We start from the raw sequence: 25,075 nt of genomic DNA, 5'->3' as shown, positions 1-25,075 counted from the left end.
AAATCCTGTCAACTGCACAATCAACAACCACTTACACCACTGATAACCACTCCAACATGGACTCCTACGGTCGATGTCAGTACCATTGATGTCAACTGCCTCAAAGATAACCACTAACACATCTTAATCAACACAAATTGATTGAGAGAAAAATGTATCCAATATACAAAAAACTTTGGAATGATTTCATTGTATCTATTGTTTAATCAATAAGACATACATTCGAGAAATATTATTACTGTCGCTCCATAAGGTGCATAAAAGTGCTCATAGAGGTGCTTAAGTGTAAAGTGTGATGAAAGAAGAAAAAGTAATAAATATCAAAGTTACAAAACCAGTAAACACAGCAGTAGTAGCAGCTCACTGTGAAAGCCTGCCTGAAAGACTTATGATATTCAAGATATATCCATATGAAAACAGGTAGACAATGAATCCAAGAACATCCAAAAGATAAGATCTTAACTATGTATCTTCATCAGGACGTACAGAGGAGAAACAGGGGGCAACCTTAAGCAGTGCAATGCCTTGACTCAGTGCAGAATCCACAGACTATAAACACACGTAGGGCTCCTAGTCTGAATTGAACTCTCGACTTTTCCGATTCCGCCTTGTAGGATAAGTGACGATTGGAAGGAGCACCCACCTTGATGCAAGTGTGACTAGAGGGTGTGTCTCCTTATCCCTCGCCAGATTAAGCCAAACATTGTTAAACTCTTTTTTTCGAGAGAGTGTTACAAAGGGAAGCCCTTGGTGAGGGAACAAGTTGTTCCTGGCCAACCTTATTGCAGGTAATGAGGGTGATATAACTATTGGGATCGGAAAGGTTTTTACGAATGCCTGAATGACCTATAATTTCGAGCACATTAAGTATGCAGAAACATGTCGACATATGGGCAGTAAGGAGGGGTTTAAGAATTATTTACTTTTTTCTTACCACCACCATCCTTCTTGTTTTTAATCCTGGCCGAAGGGACCAGGAATAAACTTATGCATTGAGATACCTCCGAGCTAGTTTTAATAAGCTTGCTATTGGTTATGCCTAGTTTAGGGTAGGTACACTGGGGGAATATGTGGGGATATAAATGTATTTAATAATTCCTTCTATAATCACTTAGCGCTGCTTGTTGAATCTGATGATAATGTGGCTGCAAGAAAAATGACACCCAGTGCAAGACAAGTTAGGCCCTACGGCCAAGCCCGCTGCTCACAGTGGAATCCTGTTTGGCACAGGATCTGGTGCAGAAATGAAGGGGTACATGGCGGGTTAACACATTACCTGATTAAACAAGCATTTACAATGCAATGGTCTCGGCATTGGTAAAGTTAGAGCTATTGGCATTGCTCATGACATTATTTTTGATTGTTTTTGTTTTTAAAACATTTTAAAAAACGGCATTGTCATGAGCAATGCCAATAGCTCTAACTTTACCAATGCCGAGACCATTGCATTGTAAATGCTTGTTATTAATCCCTGACAGCAAACACCGACGGATGCCCACATAAGATCTATGCAGGTGGGCAACTAGAGCCAAATTTTGGGGGGGGGGGTGAAAAAGATTTCGGGGGGGGGGGGGGAGGCTACGTCTTCCAGCGATAGGCAGAGTGGCTGTAAAAAGGGGTGGAAACACAACAAAAGCCTCATTAACGAGCAAACGGTCTTTTAAAGACCTGTGAAGTACTCTGGTCCGGCTGCAATTAGAGGGACGCCAGCCCGCGAGGCTGTGTCAGCCGGGCTGACACACATGGGGGGGGGGGGGGCTGAAGGCCGGTGTGCCCAATGGGTGTTGCGCGCCTGGATCTATGTGTTATGTTATATGCATCTGTACAGCACAACACCAACTGCACACCCCTTTCACGCTAACCATAGCGTGAAAGGGTACCTTGTGTACAAGGCAGCGCTAAGCCGCTGCCTTGTACATAAGGCAAGGCCCCTATCTGTTATTACAGTTGAGTTCTGATGTCATTTCTTCATAATAGGTGCCTGGGTGCGTCACAAGTCGCCTATTAGCGACAGAGCTAGGTGTTGTGTGACTCTGCTTATAGACCCCCCTGGATGCAGTGTTTAACCCCAGTACTGACAGACCATAGCAGGGGGGGCGGTGTGTAAGCATAGCACGGCCAGGCCCTAGCGGTGAGATGAAACCTCCAACGATGACAGACTCCACCTGATGGGAAGGTGAGTAAACCCCAGCGCTTGCAGAGTCCGGGTGAGAGGAAGGTGTGTTACCGCAACAGTGTCAGACCCTGCGGAGGGGGGTGTGTGTGCACCCAGAACGGACGGAGCACAAACGAGTGTAGTGCGTTACTCCGACAGTCCCTAGAGAAAGAGAAGCATTTTACACCAAACGGCCAGCCCCCGCCCCCCGGAGGGAGGAGGGTGTCCACGGCATTGAAATCTCCCTTGGTAGGGAAATTTGTGTAAACCAGGGACTAACTGGCACCTGAGGAGGGGAAAGTATGTGCCCCAATCAGTGACAGGGAAGGTGCGTAAACTCACCCACCATCTGCGAAACTCAGACGAGTAAATACCCCAAAGCTATCAACCAATAGGGAAGTTACTGCAATCTGCACCGTAGCTTTCTCGCAAGCTGTTCGCATCAGCTGATCAGGTTTTGTCGGGGCAGTGCCAGTTGTTCAGCAATTGTCCCACCAAATTCAAATAAATGTAACCCATGTCCCAGCTTTTTAGAGCAGTCAACTAAACACAGAGGGAGAAACGCTTCCATGCGCTCCGATGCAAGCTTAGTCAGCAGCCCTAAACAGGAAGCAATTTATTCATATAACACAGATACTGCTGAGAGTTAACACGTTTGATTTAATTACACTTAATGCATCTGCATCTGTGTTGTCTATGTTCGCGAGAGATGTCACGTGGTGCGCCTCTTGGTCCAGGCAAAATGAGTCCTACGTCTATGGTTGTGGACTGTCCTGGTTTTCAAGATCGGATCACCGCATATTTGAACATCGGCTAGTGACTGCGTTAGAGAACTGCTTCACTTCACACCTCAGGAAAGTATTACAGAGGACTTCTGGGTCGTCTTTACCGCTGCCAACCCTAACAGCCCCGTGCAATGGTAAATAACTCTGAACCATTCATTCACCAGAAAACTTCCTCCAGATGCCTTCTCGTGGGCCTTCTTCCGGTGACAGCCACATTTATTTTATGGCTGGAGTTAGAAGATATCTCCATATCCCCGGGGAATAACTTTTCGGCTTTCGGTGTAACAAGCCCTAGTGATTCAATGACATTAAAAGGCGGCGGCCCAGAACGCGTCAATTCGTTAATAGTAATCCCAGGACTGGAACAATCTGGTAACTGTGAGGAAGAAGGAAGCAGAACTGGCCCTGTGTTCAGACAGCTCGCCGATGGGAGTCAGACGAGCAAAGTCCGGGATGAAGGTTTCTTCAAACTGCAAACACTGCTTTGACCTTGCACGCCACCGCCTTTCTCCGAGGCGAAGCAGAAATGCCTCGGAGAAAGGCAGCGGCGATTTCGGATTCGGGGGCGTGTTCTCCTCTTGCCATTGGCTGGAGGAGATAATTAGATTTGTTGAAAAAAACATGCCCCCGAATCCGAAAAGGACGGGGCCTGATCGGAGTGACGGACCTCTTCTCCAATGGCTGGCCAGCATTCAAGAGGCCAGCCAATGGAGAACAGGGGAGAAGAGGGGCGGGTTCAAGCCCCTCTTCTCCAAGTCATTAAATCTCGGATCGAGAGTGCGCAAGCGCAGCCTTCGAGCCGAGACCTAAAAATAACATGACATCCACTGAAAAATCACGTTTAAAGGCAAACACAAAATCGCCAAAATTCAACGCACATTGCTCACAATAATTTGTGCCACCGCTATCCAACACACAAAGCACACCTTAACTAATTTCCCCCACCATGTGCAGTTCCACCTTAAGCAGTTGGTTTGGTTTAAAAAAAAAAAACTGTACAAAGAGCAAAACAAGGTGGTGGGCACCAGTCTGATCTGTGTTAAGCGTTGCACACCATAACTGGGTTATTTCAGGGCTTTTTCGATTTTGTGTTCGCTGAACCATGACTGTTTTTTTAGGTCGCGCGCCTAGCGGTGCAGTGGGTAGCACTGCTCACACAGCGAGAGACCTCTTGTATGGGGTTTCAAAACGTACCTAGAAATCGCACACACGTGTGCGTGTGCTTTTTCTTCTGATCCCCGCGATTGGCTTGTGCGTGCGTGTTTTTCACAAACCGAACACGCAATAGGCCAAAGGCGGGCTCATTGCCCCGCCCATGGCCTATTGGTGTCTATTACGCGCACCTGCCGTTATGTGGTTTCAATTATCGTGCCCAGACATGGGCGCAATAATTGAAGCCACATGTTTAGCTGTGGCGCGCACGCACCACTTGCAGACTTCTTTGTTTTTCAAGCGATCGCGAAAGTGAAAGCGATCGCTTTCCCTGCCGCTTGCTTCTGCCTTCTCGGCGCCCAAGGCTGGTCGTCCTCTCAGTGCCCTTAGCGCAGTTCCAGGGATCTCGCCTTACCAAAGTCTCCTCGCCTGGATTCGCGCCGCCTCGCAGGTCTTCTTCTTCCGGTGAGGAGATCACTTTGTCCTCTGTTGCACTATCCTCCAATGGTCAGCGTGTGATAACAGTGCAATTGTTGTGTGAAGCGCACTTCCATGACATGCTTGCCTCAGGCTCCATTTTCCACCGAGCACAGATAACTCTCCACTACCTGTCCTTGCAAGTCTCCGCCCTTTCCGAAAACCTCACATCATAGGCTCTCCTGACCTGTTCTCAGCTACAGAGTTTGCGCTGGGTCCGTCTATTCTTTTTTTTTATTTTATTTATTTTTTTTTATTTTTTTTTTATTCAGAGTTCGTACCGGTAAATACATATTCCTAAATGGATACATAAATACATAAAATAGAAGCATAGCATTATACCGTCATGCGAAACAGAAACAGAAAGAGTGATAAACAGTGATAAACAATACGAGATCAATTGACATGTTAAATATCTACACAGCCAGTAAGTCATTCATTTGTAGTTAATTTTGCTGTCCTCCATGTAGCCACTGGGGCCCAAAGTCGCTTGCCCACATCCCTTAGCTTTGCTCCCTTTAAATCATATAATGCTTCCTCAATATTATGTATGCCCAACATTCTGCACAACCACATTTGAAAAGTTGGGGCTTCTGTATCCTTCCAGGCTGCTCTAATTAGAATCCTAAGGACTGCTACAGAGATGAAAACTAAAGCTTCAGCCTCGATACTTATATTTAGTTTCACGTCGCAGCCAATTATTATCAGGGTCGGGGATAGGTTAATTTTGACATCAAGTAGCCCCTCTAAAAACCGTATTATTTCAGTTTTGATAGATTTTAATTTTTCACAGCCATAGAACATGTGTATAAGATCTGCTGTACCATTTCCACATCTGGGGCAATTGCTATCTGTCGCTTTCCCCCACGAAAATAATGTTCGAGGCATATGAGCTGCAGATTGTACACTTAGCATAGATCGCCATCTGGTGTTGGGCCCGGATGTTTGCAGTTTGTTTTTCTTCTTGGACAGTCTTTGGAAGTCACGAGTTTGGTGATTCCTCCTTCGGTCCTTACTGCGCATGGGCTTCGGCTCCATCCTCAGATTGTTTTTTTCCGCCATCGGGCTCGGATGTGATACTTCGTGCTCCAGCTTCGAACTTCTACGGTTCCAGCCTCGACGGAAAATCCTCGTTTCTTCGAGTTTCTTCATCATCATCTTCATCTCTCGAAGCGGCACTTTTCTCCATCCCGTACAGAGGCACCGGCCTTCGGGCCCTCCTCGACTCCGGTCTCGGCTGATGGAAAGGACTCTGTTCAAAAAGTGCCCAAAATGTGGGTCTAAATTTCCCCACACCGACCTCCATCAGGTGTGTAATCTTTGCCTCTCTCCAGAACACGAGGCCAGAGACTGCCCCGCCTGTAAGTCTTTTCGATCGAAGAAAACCATCCGGGATCGAAAATCTCGACGCACCATGGCGCACTCATCGTCTGCAGCTCCACCGGACATCTTCGGAGACGGCGCCGAAGCTTCGGGGCAAACACACACCGAGCAGGAAGAAGACGTCGTCAGCGCTTCCGAGGCCGACGACTCCGACGTGGAGGACATCACACCGGCGCAGCGGGCCGTGAGTACTGTGTCCCCTCCCACCCCCGCGCCCAAAACCAAAGAGACTCAGGTTACTCCCTCGCCTGCCGGCCTGGGCAAAACCAAGACAAGCTTCGATCACCCCACCTTCGGGCTCGGTGTCGAAGCATCCAAAGTCTCACGGCAGCTCGGGATCGAGCCAGCCGACGCCCGGTGCCGAAAAACAGCATCCGGCACCGAAGAAAGCAATATCCAGCTCGACTCCGAAGCCACCGGTGCCGAAGCCTGGACTCTCGGTGCCGACCAAACACAAACATAAATCTGTCGGCACCGACGCTCCGGCGCCGAAAACTCCTTCGACGCCGAAAAAACCGGAGGCCCCAAAAAAGCATGGCGCACACAAACCATCGAAGTCCTCGGTTCCGAAATCACCGGTGCCGACGGACGATTCGACGCCACTGGCTCTGTTTACACCAGACCCTCTACAAAAGACTCTGTCCAAAGATCCAAAGACTGGACTATTGACTTTAATTATCAAGAAAAGACGCCTTGATACTCCGGCTCCTCCTCCACCACCCAAACGGAAGGACTCTGCTACTTCTCCCCTCAGAGTGCCCTCCCCACTACCACCTCCCCTACCTCCTCCACCTCCTCCACCCCCTCCCCCTCCCAGGTCTCCGCCACCTTTACCTCACTACTCTCCGGCCCCGACCCCAGATCCGGACGACGGGGACCCGGACAATTATCCGGCGGACGCCCCAATGGATCCCACTCCACCAGGGACCCCAGACCCGTGGGAGGATTACAATAACCCTGATGTACCCGATATTCCTCAGGACGACCTATACCCATCCAGGCCGTCTCCTCCAGAGGACTCCTTAGGGTTCCATCATTTAGTGCAGAGAGCAGCACACTACCATGGGGTGGACATGCACACTGAACCAGTGGAAGACGACTTCTTACTGGATACATTCGACATACAGGACAAATCCACCTCTATCTTACCCATGCTTAAGGGTGTCACCAAGCATGCTGCAGAGGTGTTCAAAGACCCTGTCAGGGCCAGGGTATTGAACCCCAGAATAGAAAAAAAGTACAAGGCGGCACCCACAGACCCTGCATACATTAAGGGCCCTGCTCCCTTAGATTCCCTAGTTGTGTCCACAGCTAGAAAGCGGGCTAACTCCCAGTCCTCAGGAGAAGCCCCACCGCCAGACAAGGAATCCAAACTCCTAGACGCGTCTGGCAAGCGCACCGCCTCTCAAGCTGCAAACATGTGGCGCATTGCAAACACACAAGCGCTACTTGCGCGCTATGACAGAGCACACTACGATGAACTTGAGGCTCTTATGCAGCACCTCCCCGAGAAACACAAGCGTAGGGCTCATGAGCTAATACAGGAGGGTAAACTCATTACAAACACCTCCATTAAGTGTGCCCTCGATGCAGCCGACACTGCTTCTAGAGCCATAAATACCAGTGTCCTGCTTCGTCGCCATGCCTGGCTCAGGATCTCAGGGTTTAAGCCTGAAGTCCAGGCGTCCATACTCAATCACCCCTTTGACCAACAAACTCTCTTTGGGCCCAAGGTAGACGAAGCATTGGAAAAGATGAAAAAGGACACAGACACAGCAAAGTCTATGGGGGCACTCCAAACACAAGCGTCTAAACGTTCCTTTCGACGCTCCTCCTTTCGTGGCAGAGGCTTCTCCACCGATAGCACCTCTACCTCCTACAAATCCCCTCCTCAAAATACCTTTTCAAAGGGCAACCAAAGAGGTGGTTACAGAGGCAACAACAATAAGGGCAGGGGCAAAACTATCAACACCCGTTCTGCCACCCCGCCCACACAATGACTTCCCTCCGCTCCCCCCAGACCATTCCACTCCGGTCGGGGGCAGACTACAAAACTTTATCCACGCATGGGAGTCCATAACATCGGACAAATGGGTGACCCAAATCATTCGGTCAGGGTACTGTCTCGAGCTAACATCTACCCCACCCAATATCCCACCAAGGCACCGCCCAATGTCTCAAGAACATTCCACACTGCTCAAACAGGAGGTACTCTCCCTCCTCCAAAAACACGCTATAGAGCAGGTCCCCATCAATCAGCAAAATCTAGGGGTTTACTCCCTATATTTCCTAATACCAAAGAAAGACGGGACCCTCAGGCCCATTCTGGACCTCCGGCCTCTAAATGCCTACATACATTCAGACCATTTCCGTATGGTCACCCTACAACAAGTCCTCCCGCTCCTCTGTCAGGGAGATTTTCTCACAACCTTGGATCTGAAAGACGCATACTTTCACATTCCAATACACCCCTCTCACAGGAAATACCTCAGGTTCGTGGTGGACGGGCAACATTACCAATTCACGGTTCTCCCCTTCGGGGTCACCACCGCACCACGAGTGTTTACCAAATGCCTAGCGGTAGTAGCAGCACACCTCAGACGTCAACACATTCACGTCTTCCCTTACTTAGACGACTGGCTGATAAAAGCCGCGTCTTACCACCAATGCGTGCAGCATACAAACAGCACCATCCAACTGCTCCACCAGCTAGGCTTCACGGTGAACTACCAAAAGTCCCACCTCATACCATCTCACACAAAGCAATATCTCGGGGCCACTATAGACACCTCCAAAGGTATTGCCTATCCAAACACAGCCAGAATCACAAGCATTCAAGCCTTACGCAAAACATTCCTTCCCCAACACTCTCTTCCAGCAAGAGTGTTCATGAAGCTCATAGGAATGATGGCGTCTTGCATCTTTATAGTGCCCCATGCAAGACTACACATGCGTCCACTTCAAGAGTGCCTAGCACAACAGTGGAACCAGGCCCAGGGTCAGCTGACGGATCTGGTGTTGGTGGACGGCCGCACACATCACTCTCTGCAGTGGTGGAACACCACAAACCTTTCCAAAGGGCGGCCGTTCCTGGACCCGGTTCCTCAGGTGATTCTAACAGCGGACGCATCGCTCTCCGGCTGGGGAGCGCACCTCCTACACCTCACAATGCAAGGTCTATGGACGCCACAGCAAAAATTGCTCCACATCAACCATCTGGAGCTCTTGGCGATCTTTCTAGCCCTAAAATCTTTCCAAAAACAGATTTCGGGCAAAGCAGTCCTCATTCGCACAGACAACATGACTGCAATGTATTATATCCAAAAACAGGGGGGGGACACTCTCCCCAGCTCTCCCGCTTAGCCCAGAGCATATGGAGATGGGCAATTCCCCAAAACATCTTTCTCCTGGCACAACACGTTCCAGGCGTACAAAACACCATGGCAGATCTGCTCAGCAGACAAACGCAACAACTACACGAATGGGAACTGCATCCGCAAGTTCTTCAGCCATTCTTCCAACAGTGGGGGCATCCTCAGATAGACCTCTTCGCCACCCACGAAAACAAAAAATGCCCAAGCTTCGTCGCCAGATACCCACACCCATTGTCCAAGGGCAATGCGATATGGATGAACTGGTCAGGCAGATTTGCATACGCCTTTCCACCTCTCCCACTAATTCCATTAGTGGTCAGGAAGCTACAACAGCACTCCCTCACACTCATTCTGGTAGCTCCGACGTGGGCCAGGCAGCCGTGGTACACCACGCTACTACAACTATCAGTGGTACCACATCAAAAACTGCACCTATCCCCATGCCTCCTAACCCAGAACCATGGAGAAATCAGGCACCCGGACCCAGCTCAGCTCAACCTGGCGATCTGGCTCCTGAAATCCTAGAATTCGGATACCTTAACCTTCCCCCTGATTGCATGAACATCATCATGGAAGCCAGACGTCCTACCACTAGAGCATGTTATGCCGCAAAGTGGAAAAGATTTGTTATTTACTGCCGTAACAATACAATCAACCCTTTAGATGCATCCATACAGCACATCATATGCTATCTGCTCCATCTTCACAGGTGTAACCTGGCATATTCATCCATACGCCTACACCTAGCAGCGATCGCTGCTTATCTACAAAACAGACAGCATTTATCTCTTTTCAGAGTGCCCGCTATTAAAGCCTTCATGGAAGGCCTTAAACGAGTAATTCCTCCCAGGGCACCACCTTCCCCTGTATGGAATCTAAATTTAGTTCTTACACGACTAATGGGTCCGCCCTTCGAACCAATGCATAAATGCGAGCTACAGTTTCTCACCTGGAAAACAGCTTTTCTCGTAGCTATCACTTCCCTTAGAAGGGTTGGTGAAATACAAGCGTTCACTATACAGGAACCCTTCATACAAATACATCACAGCAAGGTCATACTTCGCACAAATCCGAAGTTCCTGCCCAAGGTCATTTCCCCCTTCCATCTCAATCAATCGGTGGAATTACCTGTCTTCTTCTCGCAACCTCAATCTGTTGCAGAAAGAGCCTTACACACACTCGATGTAAAAAGGGCCTTGCTATACTACATACAAAGAACGCAACCCTTCAGGAAGACTAAACAATTGTTCGTCTCCTTCTCTCCACCACATAAAGGCAACCCCATTTCTAAATCAGGGATAGCTAGGTGGATTGTAAAATGCATACAGATTTGCTACCAAAAGGCTAAAAGAACATTATCTGTCCCGCCTAAAGCCCATTCTACAAGAAAGTTAGGGGCTTCTATGGCCTTTCTAGGGAATATACCCTTAGATGACATCTGCAAAGCAGCCACATGGTCTACACCGCACACCTTCACAAAACATTACTGTGTAGATGTGCATTCCAAGCAGCAAGCTAGAGTGGGCCAGGCTGTACTAAAGACACTATTTAATACCACTGCAACGGATACCGGTGGTCGCCGCTAGGGTTGGGTACTGCTATATAATCTATGCTAAGTGTACAATCTGCAGCTCATATGCCTCGAACGGAATATGCTACTTACCAGTATGCATCTGTTCTTGGCATGTAGAGCTGCAGAGTTGTACACGCCCACCCGCCTCCCCGGCTACCTGTATCCGTTCCAGTACATCTTATTTAGATACTACACACATGGGTTTCTCACTGTGATTACCAAGCTCCATCATTTCCCTGTTGGCGAAAAACAATCTGAGGATGGAGCCGAAGCCCATGCGCAGTACGGACCGAAGGAGGAGTCACCAAACTCGTGACTTCCAAAGACTGTCCAAGAAGAAAAACAAACTGCAAACATCCGGGCCCAACACCAGATGGCGATCTATGCTAAGTGTACAACTCTGCAGCTCTACATGCCAAGAACAGATGCATACTGGTAAGTAGCATATTCCTTTTCGGGCGTATAGTATAAATTAAATAAGGTTTTGTAATGTTGGGCTCTGAGATTCGAGGAGCGCAAGAACCTCTTATCCATAGCTAACGCCTTATCAACGTCTATTTCGGGATCTCCCAATTTTTTTGGACCATGCAGCTTCAATTTTCCCAATATCATCTATTGATGCATCGTTAAATATTTTATATATATCTCTAATTCTATGGCCCCCTGACTTCAAATACTCAATTAATTCGTATTTCCCTTGCAGAGTGATACGTGGCCTAATTGATTTAATTCTATTTACAATCTGCATGTATTTGAACTCTTGATAGCCTCGTAGTGAATAGTGTTGTGTAAGTTCTTCGAGTGTTCTGCACTGATCACCAATCATTATTTGCCCCAACTCCACTATACCACGACTCTCCCAATGACGCCACGTTCCATCCCTACTAAAATTTGGAAAAAGTGTTGAGTTCCAAAGTGGTGTGCGATGATGGATGGTAGGTATATCTAGAGCTTTTTTAACAGTTTTCCAAATATACCATACACCCTCAAGCGTCTTGTATCCAATTTCCTTGTAATAACTCCTCTGAGTTCTCCTTAATAAAAGCCCTACGGCTTCACCTCCTACCAATAGCTGAAAAATTGACGGTATCGCCGCCTGTCTGAGGGTTGGCCCCCCGGATGGAGTAGAATAGCCATGTCTGTGAGGAGACATGCAAGATGGTAGCTCTTAATATCTGGCAGTCCCAACCCACCTCTATCTTGTGGTAATGACATATATCTATTTGACCGCCTTATTTTGCCGTATTGCCATAAAAATTTCATAAAAATGGCCTCAATCTTCCTAATTATTTTCTCATCAATTTTAAATGGGATTGACCTTAATTTGTAAAGCACCTTAGGAAACATTGTCATTTTTATAACGTTAGCCCTCCCTATCAGTGACAGCTGTAATGAGTCCATTCTTTTTAGGTCTGTTTCCATAGATTTCAAAAGAGGGGTGTAATTATCGTCAATTATTTTACCTGGTTCTGCATTTATTGTTATACCCAGGTAAGCTACAGATCCTACATATCTTCCATCCACCTTGGCTATTTTTTTTTAACATAATACCTGAGTTTTATCAACATTTAGTCGGTAGCCAGACACATCTCCAAACTGACCGGTTATGTTAACTACCTCCCTCATAGCTAGCTCTGGATCTTTTGTAATGACTGCTAAATCATCCGCATAAGCGAGAATTTAGTATGAAACCCATTTGATATTACTGGTTTAATAATCACACTATTCATTAATTGTGTAATTAAAGGATCTATTTAGAGCGCGAACAAGATTGGAGAGCATGGGCATCCCTGTCTCGTACCCCTTGTTATATTGATCCTATCTGATCTTTCCCCCATTGATTGAATTCTAGCCGTAGGTGATGAATACATAGCCTGAATAGCTTGACAAAATCTAGGGCCAAATCCCCTTGCCTCCATAACCTTCCATAGAAAACTCCATCTAACGCGATCAAATGCCTTCTCTGCATCGAGGAGGATCATTGCGACCCTCTCCCCCCTAGCAGCACGATGTCAAATAAGGTAATAGCTCTCCTAATATGGTTTGTGGTTCCTCTTCCTGGGATAAATCCATGCTGCCAGGGGGAGACCAAGGACGCAATAATCCTTACCATACGAGTGGCCATGATTTTGGCATATAGCTTGTTATCACTGTTAATCAATGATATTGGTCTGTAGGAGCCCGGGTTGGTCTTTGGTTTCCCTTTTTTGTGAAAGATTACTATATTGGTTTCTTGCCAAGACTCAGGTATTATTCCGGTATTCATAACACCATTGAATAGATCTAAGAGCAGTGGTGTTGTTTCCTCCCTTAGACTTTTATATAGCTCTAACGGTATGGCATCTGGGCCCGCCGCCTTTCCGCTTGCAAGATCTTGCAGAGCTTCCAATACCTCCGTCAGTGTGATATCTTGTTCCAGTAATTCGATCTGGCCTAATTTTAGCTTACTACCCATGTCTAACCATCTTATATTTGGGTGCCCTCCAATCGCTTCCTCCTGATATAGTTCTTGGTAAAATTTCCTAAACCCCTCCAAAATTTCACCAGGCTTGTCGTATATTTGGCCCTGATATTCAATTTGTGTCAAAATGTTTTTACTTGCAACCTGCCTGATTCGCAAGGCAAGAGCTCTACCTGCTTGCTCACCAGTTTCATAAAGGCATGATCTCTGTGCCTGGTAGTATGCTGCCGCCTTTCTTGCTAATTGTTTCTGGATCTCAGCTTTTAAGGAGTTTACTTTATGTAGGCTCTCAACAGATTGATCACCTGTAATTAAATCTTGTTTATGTTGTGTCTCTGCCTCACTCAATTTTCCCATCAATGCTTCCCTTTCCCTATTAACCTTTTTCCATACGTTGGTGGTATAGCTTATGGTCTCTCCTCTTATTCCTGCCTTGAAGCTATCCCACACCACTCCCCTTGATGCACTATACCTATTAGCGTCAAAAAAGGACTGGGACCATATTTTCATATGAGTGATGTAGTCGACATCCGCTAATAATTTTTTATCAAATGTCCAAGGTCTAGGAACCTTGTATGATCTATTGATGACCATATTTAAGACTAGGGGGTTGTGATCTGACATGATTTTGGGAAGCTTGTTTATTTGAACACTCTTAAGTAAGGTAGTCGAGATCATAAAATAATCCAATTTCGAATATTTATTAAAAGGATGTGAATAATAAGTAAACCCTGGATCTCCGGTCAGTAAATTTCCCCAGACATCGTATAAGCCATGTGACTGCATCATTGACATGATTGCTCTAAACACCCTTGGCTTCCTGCCTATGTATGCACTACCATCCGTAAAATTCGCAGAGATGTTAAAGTCTCCACATGGTACTATGTTGGTATGCCAATCAATTAATTCATTTTCAATGTGGATAAAAACTTGTGGCTCGTCTGTGTTGGATCCATATACTGTACAAATAGTGAAACCTAAATTCATTTCGCATATTGCCCATCTTCCTAGTGAGTCCGCCTTACACCTTTTGGCCCCCCCTAACCCCACTTTGCCAATTATGGCCACACCTCTTATCATAGAAGTCTGGGATGTACATGCCAACAATTCATAGCCTTTAAAATTCAACCAGTGTTTTTTGCTCCAAGGTAAGTGGGTCTCTTGTAGACATATTAAATCTAAGTTTATCATATTTAAATATTGTTCAAGCTTCCCCCTCTTTTTCCAATCATTTAATCCTCCTATGTTAAGAGATCCAATCCTTAGCTTCGGCATAGCCAATTTTTAAATACTTCCATAACATCAACCTGTCCGGATACCTGAATTCATAATAAGAACCCATCCTTTGTTTCAAATTTCCTCCTTCATTCGAAATCCCTTTAACAGTACGAACTCTCTTCGGTTTTTTATTTTCTCCCCCCCAGATCCACCACCCAACCCCCTTTCCCCCCTCCCTTCCCCCCCCCTCTTACCACCCCCCCTCCTGCCACCCTTTGAGGCATCCTGGGTTTAGACTCATCCAGCTGTTGATGGCCGTGTGTTCCACACGCCTGGACCTACTACCTGGCCTGATACTATATGATCATACTGAGTGTCAACCTTATATCAAATAATAGTAGTTAATAGTTTGTCGGCACTAAATGTCTTCTTCTGTTCAGTTACCATTGTTTTGTTTCATTCTTGCTTCAACCTCCTTAAGATAGACCTCCGCCTGAATCTCACTTGTGAAGCTCCTCGTTGTGCCTTTATATGTTATTTTTAATCGTGCCGGATTTTGCAGGTAGACCGTTGCTCCAAGCTTTTCAAAAGGGGCAAACAGCTGTCGCATTCGCCATCGTCTTTCAACTGTTGCGTGTGCAAAATCTGGTCTTACAAAAAAACTTAAAGCCCCTATATTCTCTTTGAGCCGTTGGCCTAGCCAAGTCATATATAGTGTCACGTACCAAAAAGTTTCCAAAGTTGACTAGGGAAGCTCTCGGATATTTTAGAGATTTCTCTGACCGTTTTGGTAATGTTAGTGGAAAGCGATGTGCTCGGCATACTTCTTTATTCATTTCCCAGGAGATGAGTTCCGGGAAAGAAGATTTTAGTAAATTAATCATGAAGTTTCTTGGATCACTCCCTTCCGAGCCCTCGGGAATCCCAAGAAATCGAAGATTATTCCTTCTTGTTCTATTTTCTTGGTCTTCAACCTTTGTCATTAGGTCTTTGATTATACCCTCGTGCTCCTTTGCTTGGAGTTGTAATCTGCCAACGTCTGATTCCAGGTTTTCTGCACGAACTTCTACCGAACACATTCTATCAGAGATTTCCTGACATGTATTTCCAACTTTATTGATAGCTCCTTCCAATTTTTGAATAGCGACATGGTTTCTTTGGCTATCTTTCTTTACATCTTGATGAAAATTTTTAATTGATTCGAAGACTTCACTCAGTGTAGGTTCTCTATGCTTCAGCTGCTCATCGTCATCCGGGTTGTCAAAAATATTCTTATTTCTTTCAGATTCTGCGTTTGTTTTACGATGAGGACTTTTGCGTGATAGTTTGGTTCTCACTGTTGTTTGTTCTGGATTGCTCCCAGGATCTGTCGTTTCATCCTGAATTATATTTGGGTGCCTTTTATGTTTGCTTCTTTTTCTCCCCATTTTCTTTGTTGATATATAATCATATAGTAGAGCATTTTTAGATCCAATTTCTGTCGGTAAAAGTACTTTTTTGTCCAGTTCCTCCTGTCTGGGATTCTCGCCAAGATCAGTCTCTTCACTGGATTTGCTGAATTCACTGGAGATTGATATTCCTGTCTCATAGATCTCCGATTCAGAGCCATCGGAAACTTCTGCTGAAGCGTACCCCTTCGTAGCTTGGTTTATATTCGATAGTTCTACTAAAGTGCTGCCTTTCACTTTCCACATATTTTCTTGTTCTAGATGTTCTACCGGGACTAAAACCTCATCTACAGCAGTTATGGTCCTATTTTGTAATCCTTGTTGATCCATTGTGATTGATGCAGTTTCATTATAAGGGCCGTTCTGCTGTCTTTCTTTAATTGCGGAGCTGAATATATTTGAAATTCTGGGTTGGGAGCCTGTTTAATGCCCAGTTATATTAGCCACAGCTTTTAAATTTTTGATCGTCTGTAGTCTTTTGGCCTTTTTCTCCAATAGGTCAAGATTCTCTCTACTTGCCAATTCCTTTTCCTTTTCTATTTCTTTTACTCTCTGTTTTTCCTTGGCTTTCTTTTTTAATTTCTCAGCTTCCTTATTCCGTTTCTGTTCAATCTGTCCATTCTCGATGTTTCTATCTCTTCCATCAGACTTGATATCTCTTATTTTGCCATCGTCATTATTGTCGTCGTTATTTTCCATTGCTTTGTAGCCCCTGGATTCGGGTCGTCTTTGTATTTCTTTTATCTTCTGAGATCCTTGTAAATTAAGGATCTCTTTGGTATTTCCTCTGTCCCGGTCCTCTAAGTTCTCTTCTCTTTCATAATTTTCTTGTATTTCCAGTTTTTCTTGATCAGCCTCACCTCCTTGAACCTGGGCCTGGGCCTTTGCTTTAGCTTTTGTATCGGTTGTTGTATCATTCTTTATCCCAGTCTGATTCTGTTTTTGAGTTTGAGTTTCATCTTGCGAAACAAAGTCACTGGTTCTATCATTGTTTTTCTCTTTATCTTTTTCCATATCTTTCTCCATGATTGTGTTCAAAGTTTGTATGGTAATTTCCATTATATTTACTAACAGTACTGCGTTACCTCTGGCCCCAGGTCCTCCGCCTTTAAATCTTGTAGTTGATTTAAGTAAACTTGGGAATCCAGCATACGCTCTTTTCCCCCAAAGAATCTTAATGTCTAGACCTGTGTTTTTCCACAATTGTAGGTCTGAATAGATCAACTGAGAGTTTTGGCCAACCACCAGAGAGCCCATACGTGGTTCAACTCCTTTTGCTCCTTTCACTCCAGGTATATTATTGCTGTTGTATTGTATATATTTATTTTTGGCTCTCTTTATTTATTTTTTTTTGAATTTCCTTACTTTCCCTTGTTTTTTCCCATTTTCTGTCCGTCTATTCTCTGTTGAGCCTGACACGCTTCATCAAGAGGTGCTTGCCAGCTATTACACTTCAGTGTGCCTCCGACTGATCCTGGGCGGGACTCACTGCTATGCTTTCTATTAAGAGGGGTAAATTCCCCTGTGACACCGCAACATCCACAGGTACTTTGCAAACCTTTTCACTCTGGAGCAACTGCCTGATTGTCAAGGTCCCTGCGCAGCCATCCACCACCAATGTCCACAGATTCTCGCTGCTGCGTCATTGGCCATCAGAAGGCTTCCTCAGACTCAGCGATAGTTGCCAGGCAAAGTAGCTCACAGTGGTCCCTGTTTCCGGCTTTCCTAAAGCCTACTGAAGATACCTGAAGAAGAAATAAGAGGCTGATAAGAACGTTTGTAGAGTAGACATTGACACCTGCCTTTGGAGTCGGATTAGCCTTGCTGATGTATTCCCTGATAACTGCACATATATAAGAGGCATAGAGAAGTTACTTACCAATTAATGGTATCACTTTCAAAAGAATTGTTGGTCCCATAAATTACTGTGCATCTAAATCTAATAAGTGTTCGATATTTGATACCACTAGCAGTACCTGGACATTATATATTTTAAGAGTGGTTTGTGTACTACCAGAACTAGATGTTGTTTCCCACAGCATCTCCCAAGAGTAAACCTTGGCTGTTAAACTTGGCTATTCTCTGAAAGTCTAAGTCTTAAGAGGAAATGCTTGCCAATCCAGCAACCTCACAGTAGTACCTCGTTCTTGCGCCTCCAGGGAGTCAGTGCTTGACACAAGGACCTGCCATTGAGTCACTCAGGCCCCAGAGATCTGGTGTGCCCGTGCTACAAACGTTTGCACTGACTCTCCTTTTAGAAGAGTGAATGCACATGGCAAATAGCCTGGGCCAAAATTGCCAGGGCCAAAATACCAATAATTATGTTCCGTTTCACTCGGGAACATTCGGGTCCTGTGGTGTTGACGTGTGTGGGGAGGCAGGGTAGAGAAAAATGCACAGGCTGCATTTTAGAATCTCTGCTTTAAAACCTTAAATAAACAAAAGCAAATGGTTCCAAGACATTGACGAACCAATATGTTTTGAATTAAAAAAATACACCCTCAACACTTTCCAGCAAGTATTCTTGGAGCTTGGAAATTCGATCTTGAGAACTTTTAACATGATACTATGTGGGGCTTTGCAGTGTGTTTTTGTGGGCAAAAATGTTATGTTGAAACAGAAATTGCTTCTCTAAAAAAAAAAAAAAAAAACAATTAAATGCCACTGGGTTTTGAGAGTAATTTCCCAGAGTACAATTTTATTTCAATAGGATAGGGGTATAATTTGGACTAATTACATTACCAAGGCAGAGAGTATAATCAAATTAAGGCTAATTGCTCTCATTCTAAAAGGGTTAGCCCCGAGGTCATTGCCACTACCACCAGAGTCACCCGTTTGGAGGTAAACCTTCGAATAATCAGTCATGTGAACTCAGACACAGCCAATTTCTTCAGTTCTAAATCATGCTCTAATGAAGTTAGATGCAGTGACATGTCTAATTGGGTTTGGCATGTTAGCCCCAGGAAACTGCATACATCACTTCTGAGCAGGAGGTTTGTCCGTAGTCGGTGAAACCTTTCATAGGTTTGATTCCCATGGCTTCCTGCAATATCGCGCCACCATTTTTAACTCTCCAAACTAAGCCCTTAGTGCTCTGGATGCGGAAATGTTGGAATGTTTTCTTCTTTGGGACTTTAATTTCCAGGAAAGAAGCAATTCCTTAGCCAAACAAGCATTTGCAATGCAATAGGTCTCGCATTATTAAAGTTTGAGCTTTTGGCATTGCTAAATAATGCAACACCAATAGCTCAAACTTTAATAATGAGAGACCTATTGCATTGCAAATGCTTGTTATATTGGGTTTTGAGGGTTTGTTTGACTGTAGCAGAAGGGATTTGTGAGGGTTACATAGAACTTTTGGGGAAGGTGGCAGAAGAATGACGCGAGGAGTTGTGAAATGTCAGGCTAGAGAGGATGTCAGGGCACAAAGGCAATATTTGGCTTTTGGAAGACTTATTTCCCCTATACTCCTTTGTTTGGCCTCTGGTTACAGGATCCAGGTGAAATTCCAGGGATTCTTTTGTGGGATGATGAGGGATGTCTGTGAATGCGGCACACCTCTGAGTGCCTATCGTTGGACTCTCTTCTCACACTCTCCTGATGTCTGAGCCAGGCTTATCTGCGTACACTCTTTTGTCTGTATTGCCTCTGACTTCTTTATTCCTTTCAGCGCGGCCACCACTGACGAGGAACGCCAGCACTTACAGGAGGTTGGCCTTTTTCACCTGGGCGAGTTTGTGAATGTGTTCTGCCATGGATCATTAGTTATGCAGAACCTTGGAGAGTCCTCCACCCCCACGCAGGGTTCCGTGCTCTTCGGCACCGTCAATGGAATGATAGGTAAGATGCACAGCACTCTTTCCACATTGAATACAAAGGAACACAGCCTGTAGGGAAACAGTTGCCGGAATAAACACTGCAACCGTAGGTTCATTCTTTAAATAAACATAGTATTTTGACTCAGTTAACAATCTCCCGGGTATCGGACCTCCTGGCGTTGTTTCAATCCATATAATATGTATCTGCATTGCTAATAAGACTGGAATTCTTTCCTTGTGCAGTCCCCGCTAAGCGCCTCCAATGTTTGAGGGTAATGTTGCATTTTCCTTCTTGATAACAATTTTAGGTGCCACAAAATAATCTTTCGCGTTAGGCTTTGGGTTGATGCAAGAACACCAAGGTAAAGGTTTGGGACATCTGTTGCGCTTATCTTTGCAAGTGGACTCATTGTCCCTTGTCAATAGTACCCCTACTTTTGTGGGCTGACCTTGGACCTGAAAAACCCCCTATCAGCTCATACAGCCTCCTAGCGTGTCTCTAAGAACTGCTACTGCTTCCTTTGGTATCAACTGGGTAAAAAGGCCTTGCTTTCAGAGTTTGTGCATACTGATAGCCAGAGGCTAGAGGATGTCTCCTAGGAGTTCGTCACCTAGACTGAATTTGCAATCACATAATTCCGCTCTATGCCTGAAGAATGCGCTTTAAGAAGTGTTAATGCTGCAACACTTACTAAAAACCTATTATTCTCCACAGGGCTGGTGACTTCGCTATCGGAGAGCTGGTATAATCTTTTGCTTGATGTGCAAAATCGACTCAACAAAGTGATTATGAGCGTCGGCAAGATCGAGCACTCTTTATATCCTTTCATCTAGCTACAGAGAGTGACATTTAAGTTGGGACCCAAGATTCGGGGGGGACGGTAGTGGCAATGCTGAGCGCATGGGTCTGGGAGTATGCGATAATTCCAGGTGTACTTTTGTGTAGCTTTAAATTCTGCACTAAATGTGAGCATTATAAAACAGCAAATATGCCACAGAAAAACTGACCAAATAATTCCACCCCGCATAATTAGGGTGGTGTGAGCCCCTAGCACTCTGGAACCCCAATGCAGATGCACGGCTGCATTAATGATAGCTGCAGTCCAGAGTAGCATGCTGCCACTCTGCCTTCCCCACTATGCCTGACCATCACTCTAGTCCTGAAATTGACTGTCGCTTTCAGAAAAAAATTAGCTCACACATGTTGCCCCCACTTTGCAGCAAGGGTTTCCTCGGCTCTAATGCCAGCAAGGCCCCATGCCTCTAAGAAAGTAGGACTTTGATTCTGAGGGAGGGGCCCCTCAACCCCCTGGGTCCAGTGCCACTAAAGATAGCTATTGCCTCGCATAGTGGGCAGTCTCCTCTGCTCTTTGTTAAAAACATTGGCCAGATCTTGGGCCTTACCCTTCTGTCATCTCTCTGAGGCCCAAGCTAAGCTGTCTCCTCTGCTTCAAAATTCAACTCCCATGGGCCATTGTTTTGAGGCCCAAAGTAGCACTGGCACTGCAAGGGTGCACTGGGCCCTAATGCAATCAAGGAATGATAGTAAAACAGCCATAATTGGGCCATCAGACTCCTGGGTCTCAGTGCCACTGCACCTGCAGCACCAATGATACCTACAGCCCTAATTAACAGGCTTCGTCCTCTGCCCACTCCTAGTCCTGAGGCTCAAAGTATTCTGTCTGCCACTTTGCATAATAAAACAAAAATTTAAGAGCCCGACATCTTCCGCGTCTTCCCCCCATGCTTGGGTTCTGTTCTGTGTGCTACAAGGGTTACCTAGCCCCTAATTCCAGCAAGGTGCAGTTCCCCCCTACACAGTTGGTCCCAGTGCACCTGCTACATTAATGTCGGTGCTGGCTCTTTCATAAAAGACAGCTCCCATATGCTGCTATCTTCATCAGGGCATCTCTCTGAGAAAGCTTTCTCTGTCCATTTATAGACTGAAAAACTAGCCCCCAGATAGCACCTCTCCTATAAGCCTTGTCTTTCACATTATCCATTGATATCTCTCTCCTTTCCTCTTTCTCCTTGGCTATTACTTTGAGGCCCCAGGGTTCTAAAATTTCAGGACTATGCTTCTGAATGCTTCCGTGCTGGCTGCCCTGTCATTCTTCAAGTTACCAAAAATGGCCTCTACATGTCGAAGTGGACAGGTTCTATAGGGATCGTTGTACCCATGTGTTTTTTAATTTCACAAAACCATTTTCCATACTTAGTTTAAAAAAAAAAAAAAAATGCTTCCCTGAATGGTTAATGTGGACTTTAAGACAGCCCATGGGTGAATATGAAAGGGGGGGGGGGGGGGGGGGGGGGAGATAAGACTATCGTGTTGTGAAGCAGGGGGTGGGGGCAGAGAGGTAAAGAAGAAATAGGCCTTCTCACCAAAGTGCCTGCTTACCTGAAAGAAATATAAATGTGTGCAATTGGGTAATCACCAAATGTAAGAGCTGCTTGGGACCCATTATAAGCCTTAATTGAGGTAGTCGCTTGAAGTTTAATGATAAGTGACATAAGGGTATTGAGTTTGGGAAAGTATCCTTTTAATGGCTACTTAAACTGCTTGCCATAGGTAAAGTTTGATTACCTACTGCTAAATATTTGCTTTGAAAGAATTTGTTTTGTCTTAAACACTAAACCCAGAGCTACTGGAATTATGACTCGGCTGTTTTTCCGCATAATTATAGATTTGCCATATAATCCACCATCTTGTGCATAAGCTGCAGATTTTAACAAAAAAATGTTTATCACAAAAGGATAAAAAGTTAGTAAATGTGGTGGCATGTCTCACAGTGGAAGGCCATTCGCAAAAGTTAACTGGTCACCTTTTTATTGCTTATTTATATCTTTGGTTGTTAAACTGGTATTAATGAGGTAAAATATTTGCCCAAGCAGTATTACCATGTATAAAAAGTACTAAAGTAATACTGTCAAAAAATGTGCCATATATTTTGACTTTCCCTGCTGCATAATACCGGCAACCTTGCTGCTTAGTTTTTCGCTCCCCTGGTGCATAATTCCAGTGGCCCTGAGTAAACCAGTCTGCAGCAACCTATCTTATACTGTGGGTAATAGTTTTAAAATAATGGTTTATATATTCAAATTCAGTGTGCTTTCTGTTACAGTCTGGGACCTCGAAGCAGTATATATAAGCAAGCTCTTTTTCCCCACTGTACCTACCAGGATTCAGTTCTGTGTCTCTATGGCCTCACAGTTATCTGCAGTGATTGCATTAGCCAATCTGATAGAGATATCTAGCCACAGATTCCTTACCTTTGAACTTTCAGGCGTCATGCTGGATCCAGAAGCTTTTCGATAGCAGTACCCCTGCATGTCAGTAGATGGAGTCGGTCGGCTCAGCGTGACATCGTCAGTGTCGTTTTCGTCGTCGTGACGTCCGCATCATCAATATAAGCGCCACTCAGGCGCGCTGACGTCAGTTTGTTTAATTTCCGCATTCTGCATTTTTTTACAGGCTTTTTTCTACTTTTTGTCGACTTCTACTGGTGTGCTAGGGATATCTAGCAAGAAGACCTCAGGGTAAGCAGTGTGGCACCTGTCACCCCACCATGTCGGTCACGGGCCCCCACCTGGTGCCTGGAGCGTGAATATGACACTAAGTTGTGTTCCATTTGCCAGGCCATTGCACTGAAGGCTTTGAGAGTACGGTCCCTAAAGCTGATCACGGCTAGGGGTGGGGGTAGTGCACGGAGTTGCACTACGCGGAAGTCTGTGGAGGTGCATTAAAAGTCTGCGGAGTTCCGCTCCGCCCAACTGACACTCCAGTTAATGGGAGGAATGTCGATGTAGGTACACTGTTGAGGAGAGTACATGCTGGTGAGTAACCTGCTGGGCCTCGCACAGCATTCTCCGCAACTGCCCTGTGCGGCTGCAACGCTCTTCATCTTCAACTCTAGCTTAACGAAGCAGTGGTCATTAAAAATAAGGTCTCGCCTTGTCATTCCTCGCCTCCGGTGCCCGCAGCAACTGGTTCTCTGTGACTTTACTGTAGCATCCAGCAGTGTTGGGGTGCTCGAGGAGCTCCTCCGCCCACACCGTGGCCAGGACTGTGAGCGACCAGGGTTAAAAGTAGGTAGCGACTTTGTGCCGGGCATGTGGCCACTTAAACATTCCACGTACATGTTGTACTGTTGTATTCCATATAGGTACCTATGAAGGCGCAGGTAACATTGTAACCTTTCACTCATATTTTTCCCTACATTACATACATAACGGTTCTTAGGGACTGACCTTTTACCTAGATACGACACTGCATTCAGAACGCGGGTTTTTCCCTAGTTTGAATCTCATACATAATGCATGAGGCTACTTGGAAACACAGCAGGACTGTCATCTCCTGTACAATATCTCTGTATAAAGTTCAGGCCCGACGTCATCCTTTAGGCCGACACAGTAACACAGAAAGGTAGGACCCCTGGGGAGACCTATGGGTATATATACATCACATCTTGCTTAGGAGGACAGAGGAGACCAAGACTTTCCGGCTGACACACTGACCAGAGACGCTGAAGTTCCTGCATGCAGACACTCCAGCTCGCCGTGGTCTAACATTCCTCGCGGGTTATCCAACTCGAGACCAGGACGGGGTCCCAGGGTAATGGGGTTGACTAAATCCTAGAGGTCTTCTTAGCATAACACCTACACAGATGCTAGGTAGTTAGGTATATCTAGTTAGGGAGGCATCATAGGAGTACGCACCTTTTATCATGTATTTTTTTTGTACTTGTATATATTCATGATTACTGCTAAATGATTACTGCTAAATGGTAGAACTGTACCACCCTTTTACTTTCATAGTACTTCTAATCATATATCTCAACTACTGTCTAATGGTTGTTGCAACTCATCTATTCTATCTACACTAGAATAACAACTGTTCAATAAATTCTTATTGACAAACGCCCAGTATGTTTATTCTGTGTATCTCTGAGACAAACTAAGTGAGCACGAGTGACTGAGCGAAAGGTATTGTATTGTTTCCACGATTCTGAGGGATCAGGGTTGTCATGTTCTGAGGTTGGCAGGAACTATTCTCTCCCTGATAAGAGGAGATTCTAGTGGCACTGTGAGCTAGCTGATACAGACAGGCGAACGTATCGGTGGGGTTGCATGGAATCAGTGTGCCACCAATCCCACAGTTTATCCAAACACGCAGATCCTCTGTAGGTTGTATAGGAACTACACAACATGGTGCCACCAACGTTGGTTGG

At 45.4% G+C, this 25,075-nt stretch overlaps 1 protein-coding gene across 1 annotated transcript in view; it reads left to right on the top strand.

Moving 5' to 3' along the window:
* The window catches only part of DDB1 (damage specific DNA binding protein 1), a 990,203-nt gene that overhangs the window by 873,918 nt on the left and 91,210 nt on the right, over nt 1-25,075 (top strand). The window contains exons 24-25 of the mRNA XM_085648506.1: nt 19,697-19,866; nt 20,560-20,662. Coding sequence (XP_085504632.1) covers nt 19,697-19,866; nt 20,560-20,662 — 273 coding nt within the window. The remainder of the gene's footprint in view (nt 1-19,696; nt 19,867-20,559; nt 20,663-25,075) is intronic.

Source organism: Triturus cristatus, chromosome 3_2 (assembly GCF_964204655.1).
Source record: "Triturus cristatus chromosome 3_2, aTriCri1.1, whole genome shotgun sequence".
Classification (NCBI taxonomy): domain Eukaryota; kingdom Metazoa; phylum Chordata; class Amphibia; order Caudata; family Salamandridae; genus Triturus; species Triturus cristatus.
The sequence above is the reverse complement of the archived record's forward strand: the minus strand, read 5'-3'. Positions and strand labels throughout refer to the sequence as shown.